Source organism: Puccinia triticina, chromosome 7A (genome assembly GCF_026914185.1).
Source record: "Puccinia triticina chromosome 7A, complete sequence".
Classification (NCBI taxonomy): Eukaryota; Fungi; Basidiomycota; class Pucciniomycetes; order Pucciniales; family Pucciniaceae; genus Puccinia; species Puccinia triticina.
In genome coordinates, this window is record NC_070564.1 from 283,075 (window position 1) to 302,477 (window position 19,403).

The window sequence follows — 19,403 nt, forward strand, 5'->3', positions numbered from 1 at the left end:
TGAGGCCGTTTGGCGGTTATAAATTTCTTTTTTTTCCTTCTTCTTTTGGTTCCCATCCGTTCGAATCTTAGAATCCTAGCTGAACGGGGCTTTGATTCTCTTCCAAATCAATTCTCAAGCATTTGCGACAGGAGGCGCGGATCCCTTTGAGGCGCCAACGGTGCCTCAGAGCACATCCCATCCATCCATCGCCGTCGATCTTGTCTCAGGATTCAGTCTAGTCCGCGTTTTAGGATCAAGACGTTTCTGGTCCTCGATCCTTCTTTCTTTTCTTTTTTTAGGTGTTCAGCGGCGGGGCATTAAGGTTGTAAAAGTAAGTCCCCACCAAATCAGTTGCACCTCCGAAGTCTCTACATCGTCATCAAAACATCACCGCCACGCTGTGAGCCGCCTTTGTCCGTCAAATTCTTTTCCCAGATCCAAGCCGGACGTTGTCTGGCCGGAGGCCAGCTCGGATGGTCAAAATCGACAATGAGGATCGTGACCTTGAATTCGACGGTACGAATGTTGAGGTGTTTCTCGATGCATACCAAACGGCGGCTAAAGAAGACGGCGCATCAGAATTTGACATGGCCTATCAGCTCGCGTGCTTCATTTCGACGTACGATGTTCTAGATGTGGTCGAGACCCTCGGTGGATTCGAGGATCACGACTGGGCGAAGCTCAAAGCATCAATGCTTGCTCACTGGGGTCGAGCTGACGTATCTCGGTTCTTGCGTCAAGATCTTGAAGCTCTAGTGCAGACGTGGTCCGCTAAAGGAGGAATTTCTTCAGTTCACGACTACCAGATCTTTCGGCAGTCCTGGGATCCGATTCAGTCATCCCTGCTTAGGAACAATCAGATCGGTACCGTCGAAGAGATCAAAACCGACTTCTATCTCGCCTTCTCTGTTGGCATTCAGGAGCAGATCCGCACTGAGCTCATCAGGCAGAAGATCAGGATCACAACGCGCGATCGTCGTTTTCAGCTCCCCGTTTTTGAGAAGCTCAGCGAAGCCGTTGACAAGGTCATGCAGAAGCTGGAAGACGACCATTATCTCAAGGAGTTCTCTGGTCTATCCAAACGTTCGGCAGTCGCGGACAACAGCTCGGGAACGCTGCAATCCTCAAAGCGGCGCTGTGAGATGGAGCCCTCGGATTTTCAAGTTCCTCAAGATCCTATGTCATATCCCAATTGCCCCGTTCGCCGCGTCAACATCGTACAGTTCACGCTTCAGGATCTACAGTTTCTAGCCCGTTCGTGGTTGGAAGAAGAAGGCCGCTCATTTGCTGAGGATTGTCCAGCCTTTCGTCGATCTTGGGATTCACTTGTTGCTGCGCTAGTCGGAAAGTTTCTTTATATTGACACCCTTGAAGAAGTGAAGAGCTTATGTTATGAAACATTCTCTCTGATTGCCCAACCTCCATTGCCGAGCTCACCCGAACCGGTACATACAGCAAGACTTTCCTCAACTCAGTGTGGAGATGCGGTCTTAGAGCGAACGACTGAAGATTCAAGAGAAGCTGGATTCGCGTTTGCCGAACGCCTTTCGTGGTCGGATTCACCCGCTTCCCCGTCAGAAGTTCTCGTCGCCCAAGAGATCAAGAAGCCTGTTTCAGATCATAAGCCTCCCTCAGTCATCACAGCCAATCCCTTTTCTCGAGCCAATCAATCGGATCCTTCTCAAACGCAAGACAAAAATCACAAGATTTCAGATTTTCTCCCTGTGCCTTGTCCCCCGGGTCTCGGACCTTTTGAGGATCCCACGCGAGATGAAAATCTAGAGTCCTCCGACCTTCCCTGTGTTTCCTTTCCTCCAGGCCTTAGGCCATATAAGGAGCTTGCGCGTACGGGCTCAGATTCAGAAGAAGAATACATGGACGTCGAGACCAATCTTGTTCAGGGATCAACTGGAGAGCTGCATTCAGCGGAAGGACTTTCTTTCAACTTGATCCCGTCGTCTAATCCTCCTGTCTTCCAGTCGGAAGCTGGCCTCACTCAGGAAATCTCCGTCAACACGTTAGATCCTTTTTCTCAATCCGATCAACACAATCCCTCGCAGAAGCAAGATGAGAATCCCCTGTCTTCGGAACCTTCTTCTGTTACTCCACCTACGGAGGGCATAGCCTTTTCCCCTGAGCTTTGCGATCAATTGGTCGAAGAACTAAGTCCAGCTACACGCTCTTTGTTTGAGCTAAGTTTGAAGCGCTCTACCGCTGGTGTTGGGAAGAGAATACTTCCTCCGGATCGTGCCGAGCTTCATATCAAAATGAGTCTAATAATTGACAGCTTTGGTCAATCACCTCACTTTTCAGATCGTCAAATCAACTCAAGCGGTTTTTTACTTCCTCTCGTTTCGCATGGTGAGGCCGATCCTGGACTTGCATGGAGCCGAACCGGAGTAGGTTCCAATTCCCTTCTGACATCCAAAGATCGCCTCCGAAATGAGGGTAAACTACCTTTACTTCAGCTGGAGCGCGGTCGAGGAGGTTTAATTTTAGCGGAGGGGGAGAGACTAGAAGTAAGTTCTCTCCTTAGTATGCGCCTCCGGGTAGATACCCATCACGTCGCCAAAACTCTACAATCTGCCACTTTTGTGAGCTGTACCCAGTTGCCCTTTTGCGTTTTCAGTTTCATTTCATTACGGTCGACTATTCTCGATCATCGGAAAAGGACGGCGCGGGCTTTTCCATGTCAAGTTGGCAACGGGCTGGAAGCGTTGAAGGATTCATTTGTTACGCTAGTGGGAGAATTCAACGCTCTAGCCTTTGTTTTTGATTCCCAACTGGATCCTCTTCTTTTCCTCGGTTCCCTTCCTCAAGCTAATTCAGGAGAGTGTTTAGTTTTCAAGATTCCTCATGCACCCAATTTTGATTCTAGTCGACCTCTGTGCCATGAAGTTGCTTCTCTCCAGCATTCACTACCTTCTGTCACGCTCAAGACTGGCTGTGGAGGTTTCAAGTCTGGAAATCTTTTCGCTCGATCTCTGCCCTCTGTCCATGAGTCAAATGAAGGATGCGCGGACGTCCGATCCGAGCCTTTTGATCGATCAATTGCAGAGCGGACAGACCATCCAAACGATCTGGGTAGCAGCTCTCAAATGATCTCCAAGCTTGAAGCCTCTCTCCAAAGCGTTCGAGCCTATTCGGATCACACCTTATCATCTTCTCAAAGGACTGATCATCAAAAGATTGCGAACATCACTAGAAGCAAAAACAAGAATGTTTCCTTTTGCGCGACAATCCGACCCATTGCTCCTTGTCCGATCAGCCAGCCCCGCCAGCTTGCAGAGCCCTTGGTTTGGCTTCAAGAACTGCAATTTTCTAACAATTCAAAGCCGCTCCACACACCTGAAGATTACCTCCGAAATGAGGTTAAACTACTGTTGTATCATCTCAAGCAGGATTTGACTCCGGTTTCGTCTCAGGATCCTCGTATGAATGGAATCAAGACGTTTCAGGATTCCAGCGCTGGCTTTTTGTTTCACAATCATGTTTTGGCTCAATCTCGTCTCCGCAATGAGAATAAACTACCTTCCGACTCTCGTCTCCGCGACGAGAATAAACTAGTCTCGTCTTTGAAGACCCTCCGCGATGAGGTTAAACTAGGCTTGTCTGCAGAGACCCTCCGCAATGAGGCTAAACTTCCGAGCCTCCGCGACGAGGATAAACTAATGATCCTCCGCAATGAGGTGAAACTACCTCTCCCAAAAATAGGAACTCGAGCGCAGGAGGAGGAGTTTGGTATGCCGCGGAGGAAGGAGGAACTAGAAGTAAGTTCTCTCCATGTGTGCACCTCCGGGCTAGATGCCACTCTGTCAAAAACCCTACGACCTGCCACACTCGTGAGCACCTGGCAGGACCCTTGTTTTGTTTTCTTTATTGCTCCAGGTTTTCCCCTACATCCTCAAGACCCAAGACAGATGAAGAGCAGTCTAGGGACAGACTGTAAGTGGTGGGTGGATGTGGTGGTCTAAATGGTAGTCAGCTTCAGATCCAAACTTCAAGATCAGCCCTCAAGAAAACCACCCTCAAGGCTCAAGATTCTCTCAGATCCTCCTTCTCCCTTTTCCCCACTCTCCTCTTTCTCACTTTTGCTCTTTCTTGGTCCTAACACAGATCTGTCTGTGGGTTTATTCCTAGTTGTTGTCTTGTTCTGGTTTTTGTTTCTTCCTTGTCTTTTGTCATGTTTATCTCCATTTCTCCTGGTTCCTCTCTTATTTCTTATGTTTCTTGTTGGTTTCATGTTTTATCTCTTTGTTCTATTTCTCTGCTTCTTTTCCTCTTTGTGTTGTCTGTTTCTTTTCTTTTCTCCTTTGTCTGTGTTGTGTGCGCGCGCATGGCGCGCGAGGAGATGATGACATGTCTGTGACAGGCCTCCAGGAATCCAAGTTCCGGGCAAACTTGGAGGATAGGAGGCCATAGCATCTGCTCTGATCCAAGGCGGCTATCAAGAAATCTATCCAATCCTCGATTCTTTTCCGATCCATTTATTCTGAGCGCGATACAACCGCCAACGAAGATCCAACCTTTGTTGTACCCCCAAAACCACTTCCCCCCCCCCAGCTATCACTTTGAATCCTTACGACTCATCCGGACCATCCGTGAGGGCAGTCACTCGACACCTTTTCCCCTCCCAGCGCTGCCGCCGGCCTAGCACCGAGCGGAGCTCCATAACGGCCAAGTGGGTTCCAATCTTCATTAATTTTTTTCTGGCTGTTGTTATCAATAACTTATTATATGTATCTTGTTCTGTTCTCTATCAGACTGAAGGTCCTAAACTTTATTACAAATGCAGATGGTGCTCAAAGACTTACAAACAAGGAAAGGACATTTGATTAAACTTGATAAAACATTGAGACGGCGACAAGGGACGTTCGGCATGTGCTGAAAGACAGGCTGCAATCAAGGACGGGGAAAAATTACCTGTCACTTTGAAGGATAAAGCAGCTGATGCAAAGACCCACGGAATAAGCACAATAACAAAGTACATCCAAAGTGCTGCCTTTGATAACCGTACTCTGAACCAGATTGTCATCATCTGGCTCATCAGCACAACTCAACCTTGGTCGCGTTTCAGTGATGCGATTCTCGTATTCTTGTACAACTACACCCGCTGTGGGGTAAAGCTCTATTCGCGTGTTTGGGCTGCGTCCGAGGCCCATTGGCTGTACATCAACCTTCAAGACAAATTAAAGGAAACATTGAAAGTATGTAGTTAATTCTAATTTCCTTTCCTTTCCGATTACAAATTCCTTATGTTGATATCCTGGGAGTTTAGTCAATCACCTCTAAGATAAATTTAATCCACAACGTATGGACAACAAAAGGGAATTGTCAAGCATTCACGGGCATCTGTTTCACTTACATTGATGATGATTGGACGTTGCGAGTAGGTCATCTGGCTTTGAAGTACATTGCTTGGACCCACAAAGGAAAATATCTTGCCATACCTTTTGCTCACATCATTAAGAAGCTCGGACTTCAAGACAAGATGATTTTTTTTTATCTAATTCATATTTAACTATTACTTTGTTTGCTAATTGGGTCTCTTCTTGATCTACATACATCATAGGACAAACAACTGATTCGGGCTCTAACACTTCAAGGATAATTAAATTCCCCAAAAAAATTACTTAAAGTTTGAAGTTGGGAAAATCATTGAAAAAAAATCACTTCCTACTGAAAAAAAATGCTAACTGAGCGTGCTCAGCCAAAAAAATAAAAATGTGTCAGAATGAGTAAAAAACAATGGGGCACATTTCTGGGGTGATTTGTTAGATGGGCCTGCATCAGGCCCGCATGGGCCCATACCAGGCCCGTTGGGCCCATTGAAAAAGCAGTATTTGTTTGGAATTCCCATGCTCTGCTAAAATATGAAATGGGTCAAACCAAATAAATAATGAGGGGGCACATTTTTTGGGAGATTTTTTTACGGGCCTGAATGAGGCCCACATGGCCCCCACAAAGCCCACTGGGCCCATTGAAAGAGTAGCCTTGGTTAAGAAAGCATATGCTCAGCTAAGAAAAAAAAATGTGTCAGACTGAGTTAAAAACGGGGGGGGGGATTTTTGGGGAGGCTTTTTGGACGGGCCTGTATCAGGCACGTACGGGCCAACAGGTTTCCTAGGGGAAGGGATGGGCCTGGACCTACATTCTGTGAGTGCACAAATGTCATACAGATGTCAGAAGCCCTTCAATATCTTCTGTTGATCAGTGGCCAATTGGTGCTGTTCTGAAACATCATATGGGCATTCTTAACCAAGAATACTTTTGAGTTGGCCCAACCAGCTTTGGGTGGGCCCGTATGGGCCTGATTCAGGTCTGTCAATAAGCGCACCCCAAAAGTGTGGCCCCATATTTTTTACTCAGGTTGACACATTTTTGTTTCTTAGCTGAGCATATAAGGCATTCTTGACTAAGGCTACTCTTTCAATGGGCCCAGTGGCAACACTGAAACAAATACAATACATGGAGTGTATCTGGCAAACATTTTTCATTGAAGATGCAGACCTACATGTCCTATTTTTTTTTTAGCCATTATTATGTATATGATGGCTGAAAACAAAAAATAGGACAAGTAGGTCTCCATCTTCAATGAAAAACGTTTACCAGATACACTCCATGTATTGTATTTGTTTCAGCGTTGCCAGTGGGCTTTGTGGGGGCCATGTGGGCCTCATTCAGGCCCGTAAAAAAATCTCCCAAAAAATGTGCCCCCTCATTATTTATTTGGTTTGACCCATTTCATATTTTAGCAGAGCATGGGAATTCCAAACAAATACTGCTTTTTCAATGGGCCCAACGGGCCTGGTATGGGCCCATGCGGGCCTGATGCAGGCCCGTCTAACAAATCACCCCAGAAATGTGCCCCATTGTTTTTTACTCATTCTGACACATTTTTATTTTTTTGGCTGAGCACGCTCAGTTAGCATTTTTTTTCAGTAGGAAGTGATTTTTTTTCAATGATTTTCCCAACTTCAAACTTTAAGTAATTTTTTTGGGGAATTTAATTATCCTTGAAGTGTAATAACCGTACCATGACAACCACTGTTGATAATATTATCCTGGACCTCAACCTCGCTGTGAGCCCCCTTCCAAGGTGTCACACAAATATCACAAGACACAGAGCAGGACCCATATAGTCCCGGCTCCTCCTCACCTACCTAACTCTGCAGAGATACTGATCTCTCAAAGCTAGGTATGTCCTCTTTCTCTCTTCTCATCTCTCCTCCTCTTTTCCCTCAGTTGTAGATGGCAGAGATACTGATCTCTCAAAGCTAGTTCTCCTTTCCCCTGCAATTCACCACTGTTGGGCACTAGAACCTCCGAGACAAGTTCTCTGCGCCACCTACTTGGCCTTCAGTAAAGAGTCCAAACGGGACTCTTACACTTGCCGGGAATTGTCAGGTTTCCAGTTTCTCCGCTCACAATTCTCTTCCCTTCCTCTCTGGCCACGTGGCCCCGTCTCCTGTATGGCCAAGTGGCCCTGTCTCCTGTATGGCCAAGTGGCCCTGTCTCCTGTCTTGTCCTGTAGTCACTTGTCCAGCTTAGCTGGACAAAACCCTGTTCCTGTCCCCTGTCCCCTGTCCCCTGTTCCTGTCCCCTGTCCCCTGTTCCTGTCACCTGTCCTGATTTGTTTGGCCGAGTGGCCATGACTTGTCTCCTGTTCCCTGTCACCTGGCCTGTCCCCTGTTATTGTTGTTAGGCCCCCCTTTGGATCTTGCTGGGGGGCTCTCTAGTTGTTTGGCTAAAGTCCGCTCCTCGGACATGAAATAAAAAGGATCGAGTCTGAGCAATTTTCATCCAGAGCCACCTTTGGCAGCTCCTTGTTCCTGTTCTCTTTCACCCAAGAACAGTCCCCCCCTTCATCGCCTCCTCCTGTTGAGCTGAAATCCTAAGAATCACATCCAATGCTTTTGCCACAAAATAGCTCTTATTTTGACGGCTGGACTCAAGTCAATCAATATTTCAACCAAGGGTTTGGCTCCAGCAAGACATAGCACTCTGGGATTTGTCCCAGCACTTGGAACCATTGCTGAAGGTGGTGACATAATCCCCGAGCAAGGTTTTCCACCAGCTGATGCCTCAGACGACAATCCACTCCCTGCGGGCTGTTCCGATGGCAGTGGTGATTGTGATTCTGATGCTGAAGGTGCGGTGCACAGCAGCGTTACACCATTCCAGGTCTCGGAAATATTGACAAAGGTAGACTCAGTGATTCAACAAATCACAAGCTCTGCCGCCAGAAGAGGTGAATTTGATATTTGGCACAAGAAGCTTGAGTACACCGGTCCAACACTTATTGCCGGTTATGGGATTTGCTGGAATATCAAATGGCAGAGCCGGGACTGTGCCTACCAGGCGCGAGAGATTATTGACAAGCTCATCAAGAATGAGAAAGACCGACAAGATCGTGATGATACCGGGACCAAAAACTTCTTCCACAAGTATGAGATCAGTCAAAATGATTGGGATGTTGTAAAGAGATTGAACAATATACTTAGTGTAAGTATTCTATTTGTTTTTTCGTGTTTTGAACTGATACTTTTACTGATTGGATTCTTTGTGTTTATATAGGAATTCTATTTCATTACAAAAAAAATGGAGGGTGATCATTCCTCCGGATCTCTCATGATTTGTGAGTACAAGCACATCATCAACTTCTTGACAAAACAACGCGGCTCCACCTCCAAACCCAAGTTCAACACAATGTTGGATAAGATGATTGAGCGGACAAAAATCTACCTCAATGAGACACTACAGTGTGACACCGTCATCCTAGCCACAATCTTGAACCCAGCTTACCAACTCTCAGTTTTCACACTGTGGTTCCAGTCACATCACATCTATGCCAAAGGGTTAATTGAAAGCAAATTCGAGCAATGCAGGATAGAAAAAGCAGCATACTCAGCTGATACTTTGCAGTTGTCTTCTGCCCGTGTCTTGAATCAACCACCACCATCCCAACATTGCCGGGAAGTTGAAAATGTTGATCTGTTCCCTGACTCCGCTGAATCCGCACCCAACAACCAGCTGAAAACATACCTTGGAGGTAAATACAAGATTGCTGTGGACTGGTCAACACAGATCAATTCCTCAAGTGGTGGAGAGTAAGCCCTCTTTATCTCACCACAACTGTTTCTTTTAACATTAAACCAAGCTAACACATTTTAAATTTATATCTAGGACCATCACCAAGAGTTTCCAATCCTATCATCAATGGCCAAGGATTTCTTGGCGTGCGCAGCCAGCTTGGCAAGTGTTGAGCGGTGTTTCTTGGCTGCCTCTGACATTTGCGGATGTGATTGCAGGATGGATACCAGGCCAATGGAGATTTCAAGCAGGCGCAGGCTTTCATCAACGCAGGATATGAAGAACTCAGGGAGAAAAAGAATGAAAATCAACTTCCAATTGCAAGTTCTAGCAATTCTGAAAGGGGGTTGAGAAATCGACTCCCAAATCAAGTTTACGTCGCGCGGACCGCCGCGCGACGTCTGTCCCGGGTCCCCATGACCCAATTTTGACCCGGGGGCATTTTGGGAGTCGATTTTGTAATTCCGCGATCCCAAACAGGAGTCGGAATTTTAATTTTGCAAAAAATGCCAGAAAATAAAGAAAACTTTATACCTCCACACTGGGGCACCCAAAGCCCCCCAAAATTTTACAGCACTCTAAATACAATCTATAGAGCATATGTTAAGCTTCACGGCATTAGCACACCTCAGGGAGACCCTGTGTAGCCGGGGGAGGATTTGGTGGATTTCCTACTGACGCAATGCGCCATGTCCTGAGATACGGTGATCCAAATGCCCCCAAAATTTTACAGCACTCTAAATACACTCTCTAAAGAATGTGTTAAGATTCACGGCATTTGAAAACCTCAGGGAGACCCTGTGTAGCCGGGGGGGTGGATTTGGCAGATTTCCTACTACTTATCCTCACTTGAACCCTCTATATATTCTGATCAAAAAGAGATAAAAAAAACTGAGGGCGCTCAAAGGATTCCCTGCCCTCCTATCTACAATTACCAATACAGACCGCAAAAATATTTTCTCAGGACATGGCACATTGCGTTAGTAGGAAATCCGCCAAATCCGCCCCCAGCTACACAGGTTCTCCCTGAGGTGTGCTAATGCCGTGAAGCTTAACATATGCTCTAGAGAGTGTATTTGTTGAGGCTAAAAACCCTTGACTTTACATTGCTCCTCCCCGACCTCCTCTTGTCTCCTGATACTCCAAATGTGGAGTTTGTCCACCCCACACTACAACAGTATTTATGTGGCAGAAAAACTTTGGGGGCATTTGGATCACTGTATCTCAGGACATGGCGCATTGCGCTAGTAGGAAATACGCCCCCGGCTACACAGGGTCTCCCTGAGGTGTGCTAATGCCGTGAAGCTTAACATATGCTCCAGAGAGTGTATTTAGAGTGCTGTAAAATTTTGGGGGGCTTTGGGTGCCCCAGTGCGGAGGTATATCCCTGAGGTTTGCTAATGCCGTGAAGCTTAACATATGCTCTAGAGAGTGTATTTATGTGGCAGAAAAACTTTGGGGGCATTTGGATCACCGTATCTCAGGACATGGCGCATTGCGCTAGTAGGAAATCCGCCCCTGGCTACACAGGGCCTCCTTGAGGTGTGCTAATGTCGTGAAGCTTAACATATGCTCTAGAGAGTGTATTTAGAGTGCTGTAGAATTTTGGGGGGCTTTGGGTGCCCCAGTGTGGAGGTATAAAGTTTTCTTTATTTTCTGGCATTTTTTGCAAAATTAAAATTCCGACTCCCATTTGGGATCGCGGAATTACAAAATTGACTCCCAAAATGCCCCTGGGTCAAAATTGGGTCATGGGGACCCGGGACAGACGTCAAGCGGCGGTCCGCACGACGTAAACTCAATTTGGGAGTCGAATTTTTAATTTTTGGGAGTCGATTTCTCAACCCCCTTCTGAAAAATATTAATGTGATTTTTATTTATTTTTTTGTTCCATCCCTAACTCTCTTCCTCCTCCCCCGGCACCACCACCACCAAAAATAAATTTATATAGTTCAGTATGCTTCTAATGCCAAAAAAAAACATGATTGGTAAAATAAATCCACCGCTCCAACTGATACTGTAAATGTAGCGCATCAATTTCTTGATGCGCTATAGTGATTTGAGAAATAATGAATTGGGGGCACCAATACATTGCAGCGGTAGCGCATTGGCACAGCAATGCGCTACACAGATTTCCAAATACATGCATTGGTGACCATTTACGATACACTGTAACAGCCATTACGATACATGTATCGTAATGGTTTCAGCGTGGCTAAAGGCAAGGAGAGAATTGGAAGTCTATAGTGTGATATTGGGGAAAATGGGAGAGCATAGGATCCTCCCTGCCATTTGTCTCAATCCTGTAGGGCCAGACATGCAACTTTAAAGGCAGGTTGCTACGCTACCCCGAGGAGGGTATGCTTGTGTTAAGTTTGGCTCCGGGGGTGATTTTTGGCTTCGGCCTTGTTTGACAGATGTCAGGTTAAAACTCAGCAAAAAAAGATGGTACATATGTCTTAAAAAAATACTGAGTTGAGGCAGAAAAGGTCCAAGCTTTTTGGTAAAGACAATAGCAGTTTCTAGAGTTTTTTTTTCTAGTGTCATGCACAACAGTTGTATTTTGAAAGCTGTCTTAATCTAGGATATAGCAGGGTACCTAGAGATGTCTTAATGTGGACAGGAAGCTACAGGAAGTCTGCCGTGTGGTTGGAGCCATGGTGATCTGCAGATTACATGTGCATTGCAGACAAATATTTGAGAGGTAAGTATAAGGATGTGAACCTGACAATAAGGAACATGTTGCGTCAGCACAGGCGCGGCACAGGTATTGGTCTCCAAACTCGGTAAAGAGAGAGAGAGGAGACGGTACCCGGCTCTGCCAAGAGTAGACTATGTACTACAAGTGTAGCGCCGCAGTAACTAGGTCTAGTATGATGATGGACTAAGTTATGTGCGCATACAACTATTGTCTTTACCAAAAAGCTTGCGCCTCTTTTGCCTTGACTTGGTATTGACATAAGACATACAGTTGTTTTTTCTCCGGGGTTTTATCCTGACATCTGTCAGACAAAGCCAACGCCAGAAATTACCCTTGGAGCCACCATTCTCCAGTAGATGATGTTGGAGTAGAGCTAGTGAAAATCCGGGCAGAACCAGGGCAGTTTGTAGACCCTGGGACCCATCCCTCGAACTTAGCTAAGTCCCTCAATCGGAGGCACGCAAGCGTTGTCGCGAAGCAACCCTCCGAAGGAGGGACTTATGCCCTACCTCGCAAAAGAGTAGGCAGCAGATGTCTGTTTTCAGCTTTTTTTGCTTGTCCCTCCGTTGAGGCTACGCAAGGACAGCTGGGGCCAAGTCAGCTGCTTCAAGAGATAGCCAAGAAGCATGGCTCTCTGCTGGTATCTTTCTTTTATCTGTAACACATGAGCTTGATTTTTTTAAAAAAAAAAATAAGAGCTGCTAGGTTTTGACAGGTGTCAAAAGTATGGCTTTGACCGAGGCCTGTTTGAACAATGCCCTCCCAAAACCCATGAACTCCTTTTTGTTTCATTTGGGATTCAAGAGTGTTTTTGGAGGGATCCGACCTCAGGAAGGTGGAAAGTGAAAGGGCAGATGTAGGCGGACAAATCTGTCTGCTCAGATTCTCAATGGCTTTTACTTGAGTCGAGATATCAAGAGTTGAAGATTCTGAAAATTTTCCCCAGCCAAATGGGATTTCTGCTGCCTACTGTTTTGCGAGTTAGGGCGTAAGTCCCTCCTTCGGAGGGTCGCTTCGCGACAGCGCTCGCGCGCCTCCGATCGAGGGACTTAGCTAAGTTCGCCCATCCCTCAGCTTTCCAACTCATCGCCCTCTGCTCCAACGGAGGGGCCAATCAAGAGCCCGGCCGCTTTCCGACCTGACAGGGAGAATGAAGGCCGTGAGACATCCAAGGCAGAAACACAATTTCAAGTTTTTACATCCTCTTGCATAAATCCATAAAAAGAGAGCGCCAGGTCCAAGGTTAACGGGAAAGATAATATGTGATTTGCAAGGGATTTCCGAAAACAATTTTTTTAAATTCTGTCCAAGCTTAATCTTGGAAAAGACAATATGTACAAACTATGTTTGCACTCTTGGCTACCCGTAGCTCTAACAGTAAGGAATGAGTTGTACAACCTCTACTATCAATCACCGATCATCATCGAGCAAGAACAAGACCAATACGGGCGATAGCGAAAAAGAGGTGGACGTCAGAAACTTTGATCTCTGCCTATAGAGTGACACCAAAACCTAGGTTGGGATTAGTGAGATGTGATTGATGTCGAGACAAAAATCGGGCATCAGACTGCCATGGTTGCGTCAAAGATTGGTAGGCATGTGGGCTTAGATACGATGGGGCGGGGGACGCTAGTAGGAGGAGCGAGGTAGTAGAAAGGATAGCAAGTTGAAGAATAATAGTTGCTTGTATTACCGGGGTCTGTTGCTCTTCAAAAGACACACGACTGGATGAGTGCTGATTGACGAGAAGAAGATGGGATGTTGACATTGTGGGTAGATGCGAAGTAATCGTGGAGGAAACAAAATTCTTCGCGACCTTATCAATGTCGTGTTGGATTAATCTTGGCTTTAAAAATATCATTTTGACCCCTTCTGAGGTGGATGAACGCCTCGATCCCAGCAGACGAAGTCGCAATGAGGCGAATCAAGGGACTCCGAGCTCGGGAGAGGCGAAAGAGTGGTCAGAGAAGGGGCTTCGAATGAGCCGGGGGGAGATGAGACAGAGGGATTTAGAGCTGATCGATCTCATCGTCATCATCCTGAGGAGAACAGTTGCTCATCTTGGCAAGAGTGGGAGTGTCGTCAGACTGCTGGAAACTCTCGAGGGATGGCAGCTTGAGCGAACTGACTAGTTCGAGATAGGCAGGGGAAAGAACACAGGTGGGGTCGAGTGACTGTGCTCGTTCGAAGTAGGCCTTGGCTCTACCAAACATGACATGATCCGAAATCGCGTCCAGATACTCTAGACGAGGCACGACAGGCCAGAGAGAGAGAGAGAGAGAGATGAATGAATGGGGTTGATTAATACGCTGGGCAGACGCGGGCAGACCGAGTGCCGACGCGTACCGGTGAGTTTCAGGGGTCTTCCCTCGGGCTCATCAGGATCATCGGAGGGTTGTGGGGGAGGGATGAGGGATAGGGTGACAAGGGCGGCATATTCATGGAGTCCAGCATGCTGAGAACAGGGGAGGGATGATAGCCAGAGCTGGAGCTCATCGAGGGCCTCTCTGAGTCGACCAACAGATACCAACACAGAAACATATTCGATCAAGACCTTGGCGGTCTTTTGGAGAGATGAGCCAGAAGAAAAAAGGGACGCGTGAGCTAAGTGTAGCAGGGAAGTGGGAAAGCGAGGACATACCTCCTGGTCGCTGAGGTTTCTGCACGCCTTGAGGTAGTTGAGATGATTGTCGATTGCGGACTGATCAGCGAGTGGGGTGGAGGGATGGGGCAGATTCATGACTCGAAGACCGAGGTCCCACAGCGCAGGGAAATCGACCTCCCGGCATCTTACGAGGATAGACCAGATCTGTCTGGCCTGGTCGTGTTGGCGGCGCAACAAGCACAGCTGGAGGAGGTCGAAGAGCCGACGGATATGGAACTTGCGAGGGCCTCCAGTGGCGGGGTTAACCGACAGCCGCTCGGCTGCCCTCCTGCTGGGGAGGAGCTCAAAGATCACGGAGGAGGGGTTCATGGGGGGAGGCCCTTGTCCGGCGGTGGCCGGAGGGAGTGCCTTTTGAAGGCAGCAGGGCCGAACCACAACTCGGCCGGGGTGCAGTTGCATATGCATGTGCATGTGCATATGCATTATGCAGGCTGCGCCGCCCACATTGCATACAGCAATCGGCCCACTCCAGCGTGCGCCGGACTCGCATACACCCACAAACACTCACACACGATGACCGCCAGCAAGACCGCCCAGCAGGCCCACCACCACCGCTCCACCCTTTCCCAGACCAACAAGCGATTCAAGGCACGCCACGCAACGAAGGGATCGCTCAAACAGGTCGCCAAAGGTTCGCCCGCCCCGTCTGGCTGGGCTGCGCGCTCTTCTCATCCGGATGCTGACCGCTCCTCTTGATCATCTATCCAGGCAGACTCGAAAAGGATGCGAGTCAGGGCAAGCCAAAACATGCCAGCCAGTCCGGCCAGAAAGCTCACCGGAAAAACCAAGCAAAGCAACTCCAGGCACACAAAGCCGCACTCCAGGCAGGCTGCCAGAAGGTGTTCTCCGGGCCCAACCCAGCCCCCAGGGTCATCGCAATCCTAGCGCTCTCCGGAGATCTCGACCCACTCGCAGACGTCTTGAACCCAATCCGAACAGCCGCCAATCTCGCCGACCCCATCCACCCAGACTCCCGGACGATCACCTTCACTTGGCCCCATTCTTCCCGCTCATCCCCAAGTCTGCTCCAGTTCGTTCTCATCCCACATCGTGCCCCGCTCGGCCAGGTCCTCTCCACCGTCGCCGCTTCCGACTTCCTGATCACCTCTCTCTCAGCCGTAGAAGAAGTCACCCCCTGGGGTGAAACGACCCTCAGAGCTATCCAAGCCCTTGGGGGTCCAGCCTTGGGTGTCCTTGGACTGGTCTCCCATCTCGAGTCATTAAACGGAACCCGTGAAACTCAAAAAACCCGCGAAAGTCTCACGAGCTTCCTCCGATACTTCTTCCCTGAATCTCTCCTGCTCAACCGGCTCGTCTCAGCTGATAAACCTGAAGAAATCTTGGTTGCTATCCGGAGTATTCTCGCCAAACTACCCAATCGAGCCGCGAATGGTCTCCCCATCGGGTGGAGAGAGGGTCGAGGTCGGTTGGTGGCCGAGAAGATCGACTGGGAAGATGGCACGTTGAAAATAACCGGCCATGTGCGGGGCGGACGTTTCAGTGCCAACAGACTGGTCCATTTACCCTTCTTCGGTGACTATCGGGTCAGCACGATTACTATGGCTGAAAATGGAATGGTCGTCTCGGCCCGCACCGATGAGGAAGCGGATGATCTCGTCTCAGAGAATTGCCCTTCGGCGGGTGATGAACTGATGGCCGAACAAACCTGGCCAACCGAAGAAGAGATAGCTAGTGCACCAGCCCATCAACAGGCGAACAAGAAAGCACGACGTGTTCCCGTTGGTACCAGTGAATACCAGGCTGCGTGGATCGTGGACGAAGATGGTGAAGGTATCGAAGATGATGACGAAGAAGATGAAGAGATTGAAGGAAACAATGAGTTAGACGAATCCCCAAACCACTCTCAGGGAGATGAAGACGAAGACGAAATGGAGGATTTGAAAGTCAACAACCAAGCCGGCTCGTCCAAGGATGTACACTTCATGGATCTGTCCGAAGAAGCTGAGCAAGCCGATCTAGCCCAGTACCGTGCCGATCGACAACGCGAGCGAGAGCGCGCTGCAAAAGAAGACGACGAGTTTCCCGATGAAATAGATACTCCTCTAGACGTCCCAGCTCGACAAAGATTTGCAAGGTATAGAGGGATGAAGAGTCTTCGCACAAGCGAGTGGGACCCTTACGAAAATTTGCCGATCGAATATGGCAAGATTTTCGCTTTCCAAGGCTGGAAATCTATGGGTCGAAAGCTGGCTCAAAAAGCAAATGAACGGGAAGCAGGAGCTGTAAGAACGTTTGAAATGCAACTCTACCATCTTACCCAGAAGCTGATTTAAAGTCTTTTGGATCTTCAAGGGACCTGGCATGTTGATCACCCTTCACGTCGAGCAATTCCCACAGTCGGGCTTCGAAGCTTTAGTATCCTCTCCTCAACAAACCCTAGTCGCCTTTTCACTTCTGAAACACGAGCACAAATACTCCGTGATGCACTTCACAACCCAAAGAAATACGGAGTTCGAGGGAGAAATCAAATCAAAAGACCCGCTGATAATGTGTGCCGGGTTTAGATTCTATGAGGTCCGGCCGATATGGTCGCAGCCGTCGATTCGAGCCAGTAACAATGTGCACAAGTTTGAACGATATCTGCGACCTGGTAAGATGAATATCGGGAGCGTTTATATGCCTGTCACCTTTGGCTCCACAACACCCGTGCTCGTTTTCAAACAAGAAGATGATCCCGACCTTCCAATCAGCCTCGTCGGTAATGGAACTTTGATCGGTAGTGAACCGCAGAGGATCATTGCCAAACGGATCATATTGACCGGCCATCCGTACAAAGTTCACAAGAAAACAGCGACCATTAGGTATATGGTAAGTCACGCCCACTCGAAGCCCGATGAACCTAGTTTCCTTCAGACCTGTTCCCAGAAAATCTTGATTGAATCTGGTTGGATTCTCTTTTTTTTTTCGCAGTTTTTCAATCGAGAAGATATTGAATATTTCAAGCCGATCGAGCTGAAGACGAAGAAGGGGAAAGTTGGGCACATCAAAGAACCACTAGGAACGCATGGATATTTGAAAGCGAAATTTGATGGACCAATCGACCAGATGGATACGATCTGTTTATCACTCTACAAACGATGTTTCCCGAAATGGTCGACCACCAAATTGATCAACTTGGACCACCATCTTGCCACTGTTTTCTTCAAGTCCAATCAAACTCATAATACGATCCCTTCCGCCACGATGGAGATTGATTGTTGAACACCCGTAACCTTAACTCTTCTACCCCCTGTCATCTTCACTATTGTTTCTATGTGATGTCTTTTTTAATTGCTATGACTTGATCAAAAAACTAGAAACATTTGTCGTCCATTTCACGCTGTCTCCGCTCTTTCTACATGAACGCGTAGTTCTGCTGAGCAATGCATATCCGTATTACTGGCCAATCCAGGGCAAAATACTATGCTTTCTTGCGGATATGAGAAACAAATGACCTGGGGATTCCTGCAGAACAATCAGATGCTTAGCCCTAGAATTGACACAAAAATGGCCTGAGAACTTGTGCGCCAGCTGTGTAAGCCTGGAACAAGAACACGGATGAATTTTGCGAGGCAATCGGTGAATATTTCCCTCACACACGTTCTACTTCCAAGAATCACGTTTTTTTTTTCGAAGTCCATCGAGCTATGCACCTAACAAAAACTTGCCTGTGTTTGATCCAACGGAAATATGTAATACTTTGTGCCAATGTTGCAGTTAGGTAACTTGGCATGATACACAAAGCAAAATTTCGAGGAGATTTGATTTCAGATGGATCATGGATGGATAGTATGATCCATAAATAAATAACTTCATAAAAAAATTGAGGTTTACTGCACAAATGTGGTACAAGACTTCAGCTTGGTTTTGATTGGAGTTCATGAGTCTGACATATAAGAGTTACAACAGTTAAGGCTACAACTATGGCGCTAAGATAATGAAAGTATAGAAGCTTATAAGGATACAATGGTTTTCGACTGCCTTTGAAACTAGGCACAAGGTGTAGATAGAGAAGTAGATATTTTGATGTGTTACAGTACAAGAAAGGGCGGAAGGAGTGATAGATTTGGTAATCTTTTGATACATGATGATCCTGGACACAATTCTGCAGCAAGAGAAAGTACAGAAAAAACAAGAGAAAGCCCAATATTACAAGCACTAGAATTACAAAGAGGATTGGCATGAATGATTAGAAACAAGAGGAATGAGAAAGTCTGCGATAATCGATTGCTGTGGGGAAATGTTCAATGGAAATTAGCTTTCCGCTTTGGACTGGGGTCTAAGGAGAAAAGAGAAAGAATTGAATACTCACTAGAATTGTTCATTCAAGCGGGTTTGGTAACGCTTCCCCCAGCAAACTTGAGGTCCTTGACTTCTTGAGGAAGGTCGTTGGCGGTAAGAACCATGCCGTTGCGTCGTGAGGCTGGTGGTGGGGGTGAGGGAGGGAGATTCTTGAGCTCTGGAGGGAGCTCGTTGGCGGCAAGAATCAATCCCTTGCGGCGCTGAGAGCGCAATGGGGATGGGGGAAGGGCAGGGGGGGTGGTGATGATCATGCCCTTTCGGCGCTCTGCTCGGGATGAGGGAGGGGGAGTAGCGCATTTAGGGGCCGGCTTGGATGCTGGCTTCTTCCTCTTGATGATCGGGTCGCGGGAAGGGGCCCCAATTGGACAGGTGGACGAAAACATCTTGCGGATAGGCCCGAGATTGCTATGCCCCCCAGGCAAAGCAATAGGGCTTTCTCCTTCTTCATAATAAGAAAAAAGTAAGATATATCAGAATTTACCTCGAAGAGAATGTTGCCAGGCCAGAGAGAGATTCGGCGTCACAGGTGTGAGCCTCACCTGTTATGGGCTGCGCGCAGAAAGAAGAACACGTTAGAGATTAATGGATAGCGGTGAGAATGGGCAGAAGAGGGGGAGAATCCGACAGGAGATGGCTACTTGCCTTGGATCAGAAGAGAGA

At 47.5% G+C, this 19,403-nt stretch overlaps 3 protein-coding genes across 3 annotated transcripts; 1 reads left to right on the forward strand and 2 right to left on the reverse strand.

Moving 5' to 3' along the window:
* Nucleotides 1-13,785: 13,785 nt before the first annotated feature.
* On the reverse strand, nucleotides 13,786-14,750 carry PtA15_7A35 (uncharacterized protein; the record flags this gene model as incomplete). Its single annotated transcript, XM_053170958.1, has 4 exons — nucleotides 13,786-14,018; nucleotides 14,123-14,144; nucleotides 14,208-14,339; nucleotides 14,418-14,750. 4 exons carry the CDS (start codon nucleotides 14,748-14,750, stop codon nucleotides 13,786-13,788), a joined length of 720 nt encoding a protein of 239 aa, XP_053021864.1.
* A 204-nt stretch (nucleotides 14,751-14,954) lies between these two features.
* Nucleotides 14,955-17,663, forward strand: PtA15_7A36 (uncharacterized protein; the record flags this gene model as incomplete). The annotated part of the gene is made up of 4 exons (XM_053170969.1): nucleotides 14,955-15,072; nucleotides 15,150-16,684; nucleotides 16,755-17,270; nucleotides 17,373-17,663. The coding sequence occupies 4 exons, from the start codon at nucleotides 14,955-14,957 to the stop codon at nucleotides 17,661-17,663; spliced, it is 2,460 nt and encodes an 819-aa protein (XP_053021865.1).
* Nucleotides 17,664-18,766: 1,103 nt separating this feature from the next.
* Nucleotides 18,767-19,126, reverse strand: PtA15_7A37 (uncharacterized protein; the record flags this gene model as incomplete). Its single annotated transcript, XM_053170980.1, has 1 exon — nucleotides 18,767-19,126. One exon carries the CDS (start codon nucleotides 19,124-19,126, stop codon nucleotides 18,767-18,769), a length of 360 nt encoding a protein of 119 aa, XP_053021866.1.
* Nucleotides 19,127-19,403: the final 277 nt, after the last annotated feature.